The 6,752-nt window shown below is 43.4% G+C and overlaps 1 protein-coding gene and 1 non-coding gene across 2 annotated transcripts in view; one reads left to right on the forward strand and one right to left on the reverse strand.

The window, feature by feature from the left end:
- VAT1L (vesicle amine transport 1 like) overlaps nt 1-6,752 on the forward strand; it is a 154,152-nt gene that overhangs the window by 25,540 nt on the left and 121,860 nt on the right. Inside the window, exons 2-3 of the mRNA XM_077754049.1 lie at nt 251-380; nt 4,207-4,422. Of these exons, the coding sequence (XP_077610175.1) occupies nt 251-380; nt 4,207-4,422 (346 nt within the window). The remainder of the gene's footprint in view (nt 1-250; nt 381-4,206; nt 4,423-6,752) is intronic.
- On the reverse strand, nt 3,375-3,520 carry LOC144223496 (small nucleolar RNA SNORA15). Its single transcript, XR_013332714.1, has one exon. It is a non-coding gene; the product is annotated as a small nucleolar RNA SNORA15 (small nucleolar RNA).

The following is a 6,752-nucleotide window of genomic DNA, read 5'->3' on the forward strand; positions in this document are numbered from 1 at the left end:
CTCTGCTTTGGCTATTTTAACTGCCAGGAAAACATCCCTCATCGAGAGAGATAACTGTGTTGGTTTATTAGTGAGGTCCAGCCAAACGACTTATTATTAGGCACATTTTGCGAGGAAGAAAAAAAAAATGGAGGGAGGAATGGGACAAGAAAAATAGGGACAAGGAGGGGATGGAAGAAGAAGAGTCAGGTCAGCGCGTTCTCTTGGATCTCACTTTGAATGTCTCTCTCTTCACCTTTGTCCTTCACAGTGGATTAAACTTCATTGACTTGATGGTACGACAAGGGAACATCGATAACCCTCCCAAGACTCCCCTGGTGCCCGGATTTGAGTGTTCTGGGATCGTGGAAGCTCTGGGGGACAGTGTGAAAGGATACGAGGTAACGTTTTGGCTAATGTCGTACCTTATTGTTAGGGTTTATTATCAATGTTTGTAAATGATGGATTTTCCACATACCCTGAGCATTTGTCGTGTACCATCTTGGTTGCTCCTGGCCACAGTCTGGTGAAGTGGCCAGGGAAAAGAAAACTTCTCTTTTCTTCAAGTAATACAGCTGAACAAGACCGTCTAGCCTTGGATCAACCAGATGGGCCTACTCCCTCTGTCTACACAGGGCCCCTGTTTCCCCAGCATCTCAGGCTCAAAAACCGGTGACAAGACATGGAAGTTGGGGAGAAATATCCACTGTATTTCATAATTGGGTTCCTTTAAATATCTACCTAACTGATGCATTTAAGTAATCATTTATAAATCATTACTGCAGACACTGGAGAAGTGACATTTTTAAATGATGATTTTAAAGGCGAAGGGGAGAAATACCTGCCAGTGAAACAGAATTGGCCATGGGTTGATGGCTTTGGGAATAGGGCAGCAGAGAAAAAGGGCTATTATACTTTTCTGACTATTTGGTACGTGTTTAAAATTCTCCACAATAAACAATTTTTAATCGATGAAAAGATATATGACCCTTCCTACCACTGTAATGCAAATCAAATAGAATTGAGTCTCTAATAACTGAAAAACTGTGGGCAAATCAATCGCACAAAATTGCAGCAGGGGTTTGGAGGAGAGCTCTCGCTCATAACTTAAGTGCTTCCCCAGGGAGAAATGAACGGAGCTCACATTTGAGAATCCACCATAACCAGAAACATAGGCAAGTCATCCTTTTCCCGTCTTAGCACAATGCTGCGAGGTAAATATTATTATCCCTTTGGAGATGAAGTTCAGAAGGGTGCGGTTGTTTCCTGTGAGGTCACAAAGGTAGCCGAATCTGGAACCCACCCTTCTTACAATCCCATGACCTTCATACCTGCTCCCAATCTGCAAATGCTGCAGGGCTAAATGCAGTAAGGAAAATCCTATAAAAGGAATGACGGAATGCTCTTGGCATTGAATTTGAGCCTGCAGCTCAGGCTCAATGCATCTGAGCCTCCATACGCCCTGAAAATATCAGTGTGCTCCAAATTCATTGTGACGAATGTCTGAAAATCTTATCCCACTCATCGTTTTGTCACTGGTTTTCAGATAATCCAGCAGAAAAGTGTTAAGGAAGAAGTGAATGCCCTTTTTTCCTTTTTTTCATATGACTTTGCATTTTCTACCCCCAGGTAAGCAACATAATCAGTGGCAGCCCCATCTCTCCCCAAAAGTGCTGCCAAAGAGAAATACTATCTATTCTTCACTCCTCCATCTGGTGCCAAAGGAAAGAATCATACTACTAATGCTATTAATCCTGAGCATTGCATAAATAACCCATTATTTTAGAATATTAACAGTAGACAGGGATGCCATTGGCCTTGGTTTAGAGGGAGGAGGTACGATGCTTGATTATGTATTTTTCCCTTTATATGTGATCTTTCTTCTGCTGCGTAGGCCTGGCTTGCTTACTGTCAATCCTACCCCTCACCCCTGCTCCCCTCCAGTGACTTGTAGCTGCACAGACAAATGAAAGAAGCCACCTACAGGTTTCCACTGAGGGCGTGACTTGGGAGAAAACCAATACTAACATTAGAGATGGAATTTCACGGGACAACACACTGAATAGCTTTCTTGGTTTGATCCATTGCAAGGGAGGCTTGAAAAGTTGTCTCCAGAGGTACAATGGTAAAGGAATAATTTGGGCTCAGTCACCCAGGACTAATTTCTTTTTATTAACAAAATCAAATAATGAGGTCAGTTGGAAATTTAAAAAAAAAAAAAAGCTACCTACCTCTGGACTCAGGCTCGGGCTGATCTGATGGCCAAGCCTCTCATGCCATTTTCATGGAGCAAAGTGGAGTAAGAGATTGGAGCAGTCAGCCCTGCTGTGATGGCTGTGACCACCACTGTCAAGGTGGTTAAACTGCTCTGCATTGCCTTCTGTGCTGACACTGGAGGCCATCAGCTACTCCATGGTGTTGTGGATCATTGGTTTGCATGATTCAGTGCAAAAGAGAACGCCAGTGTTAGACCTTGACCTTGGTTATCCTCTGGGCCAAGCAGTTGCATTTATGACGATAATTCCCAATGTTCATCATTTGGCCTTCAGCCTTTCCAGAATTGGGGTACTTGCTCCTAGCGGAATAGCCTCTCCTTTCCGTCAGTTCTTTCATTAGATAGCTATTCCTTCTACTTCGTGAAAGACAGTAGGTCTGTATTTAGTGTGCGATCATTGAACTGTGAGTTCCGTGAGGCCAGGAACCAATCTGTTCCTTTGAGAACTTAACATTGATAGTTCTTTCCTCGCTTTTACGTGTACAATGCCAAGTGTACTGCATGCATATGGTGTTATTTCATCTCGGAAAGGACGCTTTCCTAATATACTCACTTTACAGCTGAAGAAACGGAGACTTAAAGACTTACACCAATACTCCCAAAAGTGGTAGGTTCCCTGGGGTACGTCTTTAGAAAACTAGGTCTTCTCTGTAGCACGAACTTCAGGTGTGATGAATCAGTCATTCTTGCTAGACTCAACTCCTGGCTCACCTACTCCCTAGCTACATGACCTTGGACAGGTGCCTTCATCTCTCTGGGCCTCAATTTAAATGTCTGTAAAATCAATTTAAATGTCTGTAAATGATTATAAATCATTTATCTGTAATGTGAGCCCTCACACACCCATGTCATAGGAGGCTTTTGTTGCTGTTTGTTGAGGAGGGGAAGAAGAGAAATGCTAAGCTACAGAGAAAATGAAACAGGAGGCTCAGTTTTAAGTATACAAAACTAAAGCACATGTATATGAAAGCCACTCATTTATTGAAAAGTCACTATGACCACAGCAATTTGAACACTGCATTTGAAAGTCATACTACACAGCAACTGACACCAAATAGCACAGTGGTTCAACTTCACCAGCACTCAGCAGTTCATTCGGGCTATCAATGTCAGTTCACTTATTTGTATTTCCCTTTGATAATGATATGCTATGAAGAAACTTAGCATCTCATCTTAATGACTTTAAAGGGAAGAATGCACTTTCATTTTTCGCATGATGTCTGGCTATGCAAACATCTGATAAAAAGAACACATACTCAGCCATGCCTTCATAGGGGTTTGTAAAGATGAGATGAGTTAAAACATGTGACACCCTTAGGACAATGCCTGCCATAAAATACGTGTCCAAAAAAGGGTTAGTTGTTCTTCAAACCTGGTGGCATCTCCCTATTTTGCTCTAAGTCTAGCTGTTCTTGTAAAGTCTCCTGCACTTAGATTTACGTGGCTCTTCTGAGGCACCACGTTTCCTATCTACTGTGATCGGTAACCCAGTGCTAACCTTTGCGGCAAATACCCCAATAAACTAGCCTGGCAGGGAGACCAGTTGGAGTAGCAGAAAACAGATGAGAGTAGATAACCCATCCTTGCCCATTTCAACTTCCTTATGGCTTAGTTTTCCTCAACTCTGAAACAGAGATAAAATGACAGGCTGAGTTGCTAAAATGAGTTTCTGACACCAACATTCCATGGTGTGTGATGTGATGACATTGCATGTTAGAACTTCAGAAGGCAGGTGGGGAACTGGCTTCCAGGGCTCCTGGCAAATTTTCATAGATGGGCTTCAGAGCATCCACAAATGCCTTGGAATTGGGAGGCAGGTGAGGGTGTGCGTATTTGAGGGTTTGGGCTTTTTTTTTTTCTGGGACGGAATCTATAGTTTTCGTCAGGTAGTTGAGAAATCTTTCAAAAATGAGTAGGAAGCTTCCATTAACCCTGTGCTTCCCCATGGCCAGATCGGGGACCGTGTCATGGCGTTTGTGAATTATAATGCCTGGGCAGAGGTGGTCTGCACGCCAGTGGAATTTGTCTACAAGATCCCAGAAGACATGAGCTTCTCAGAGGCTGCTGCCTTCCCCATGAACTTCGTCACGGCCTATATGATGCTCTTCGAAGTTGCCAACCTCCGAGAAGGAATGTCTGTGCTCGTGCACTCAGCGGGCGGTGGTGTGGTAAGTTGGTGGGTCGTGCGTCCTCTTCCTCAAAATCGTTGTGGTAAAGGTGGACTGATATCCAATTGACAGTGAGGTTCTTATGTGAATTATGTCCATTAGTAGAGATGATCTCTGTGGTTCTGGATGAAGCACACATGCATGGCTCATATAGGTGACTGCGTTGGGGGTAGAATGAGCCTCTGCAGTTTGAGGTCTCCAAGATGGCATGTTAGGGCTCAGTGGGTCTCAGAGATGGCTTCAGTCTTGCTGTCACAGTGGACTATTATTTCAATCATTGGGCAATGGCTTATAAGTCATGTACTACTAATATTATCTGAAGCACCAAAATGGTGGATGATTTACTTCTTAGTAAGTTTCTGTGGGTTTTAGGTTGTTCCCATGTTAATGACATCCTTATTCATTTGTGTTCTGATATATTTTCTTGCGTGGGAGAGGTGAATGGAGATTGTATTAGCATGGGAATCACACAGAAACCTAAGCATGTCTGTGAGAGCAGTTGAACATGCTAATATCACCTGTCAGGTATGTCTTTGGTCAGAGGAGAAATAATGGAAATACAAAGTTGCTGCTCTGCAGTTCGAGGATGGCAGGAATTTCTTCCAGGATTTGGCTGTGGCTCAGCCCCAGGCACTCAGTACGTATCACATGCCTGCCATGTGGTAAGCGCTGTGTTCCCATCATGGTCTACTGGGGTCGGAGTAGAACTCTAGTCTTTCTGAGCATGAGACGGCTCATTAATTCAACAAATGTTTATTGAATGTGTACTATGTTCTGGATTCTGTGGGTTGGAGATTAAAAAGAGAAGGTCCTGAGTCACCTTTTAGTAGGGTTTGCTCTCAGCATTGGTGATTTTGTGGTTTGATGAGCTCAGAAATGAACTCATACCGTTGAGTCTGTCATAAAGATGTTTTCAGCAGAGGTTCTGCTAACTTTCATTCTTTCCTTATCTGGGCTTCCTACAACTATCAAAACCCTACGTGGTGTAAAGCGCATTTCTGTTTTCCTCTCCAAGAAGATGAACTCACATGCAAAAACGTGAAGGCAAAGACGTGAAACTTAAGGGATATCTTTAATAACCTTAGCAAATTTGCCGATGTCTTTTGACCATGAGTAAAGATATAATAAAAGCTAAACATCCTTAGAAAAGAAATGGATTTCAGTGCCAGTGAATCTACTAACAGTGAGCAAGCCATTTAGAATGCTGGCATTTCTGATCTCAGTGTGCTCAGCATACCAAGTGCTAGAGACTTGTTTTCTTATTAACAACATAAGCTCCCATCTTTACAGTGGTGCCGAACCCCGTTCTGCTGAGAACCACTATTTAAACATTGGCGCTGATGATGTTTCGTTTGTGTATTTATTTATTTTTTTTTCATTTTGAGTTTGTTCCTGAAACAAAGAGGCATGCATCGGGGGCACGTGTCTCACAAAATGGAAGAAAACCTTGGGAAATAACAAAAGGTTTTACCATGCCTTATTCGGGGCTTCTAGACACTATAACAGTCAGACCCAAAGTGTGAAATAGATGAAGGCAAACTGGGGGAAGGGATGATAAGGTAGGAAGACAAGTCGTGCAGACTCTGACGTCCTAAAGCTTTGAAGCGGACACTTGCTTCCTAATAGCGTGAAGAGGGAAAAACTACCAGCCCTGCAAGCTAGTGTTCATTGGACGGTAACAAACCAGTTACTAGGGGAAACCGTACCCAGTACTGGGTTTCAAGTTTGGGGAAATAGTTCTCTGTGGCTTTTCATAAGAAATGTATGCCAATAGGCAGTAAACTGTCCTCAACAAGATTGTTATAATACACGCAACGATTTCTGTGGTGTTTTTCTTACGCTGTGCCCCTAATGCCATCCAGTAGTGCCAAAGTAAAGCAAAATTTAGTGAAAGCAGGTATCTTGGGGTCAAAAGGATGTGGCCTGGCTTAACCTACAGAGAGTTTAAAGGTGTCTTTGGGTGGCCCATCTCTCAGGTGAGTGGGTTTCCTTGAATGGTGTTTCTCCCAACCAAGATTTGATAGGTGGTGTGTAGCACTGAGTTCAAGATGACCATTAGAGGAAGGTCGTTTGGCGAAGTGCACATCCACGTGTGAGAACACTCAACCAGGCTGGGTGGAGTTGACACTATCTGACAAAAACCAGAGTCTTAGGGAGGGGAGCGCCTGGGTGGCTCTTTCAGTTGAGCATCTGACTCTTGATTTCGGCTCAGGTCAAAATCCCAGGGTTGTGGGACCAAGCCCCGCGTCAGGCTCCACAATGAGTGAAGAACCTGCTTGGGATTCTCTCTCTCTCTCTCTCTCTCTCTCTCTCTCTCTCTCTCTCCCTCT

This window comes from Crocuta crocuta, unplaced genomic scaffold (assembly GCF_008692635.1).
Source record: "Crocuta crocuta isolate KB4526 unplaced genomic scaffold, BGI_CrCroc_1.0 scaffold61, whole genome shotgun sequence".
NCBI lineage: Eukaryota > Metazoa > Chordata > Mammalia > Carnivora > Hyaenidae > Crocuta > Crocuta crocuta.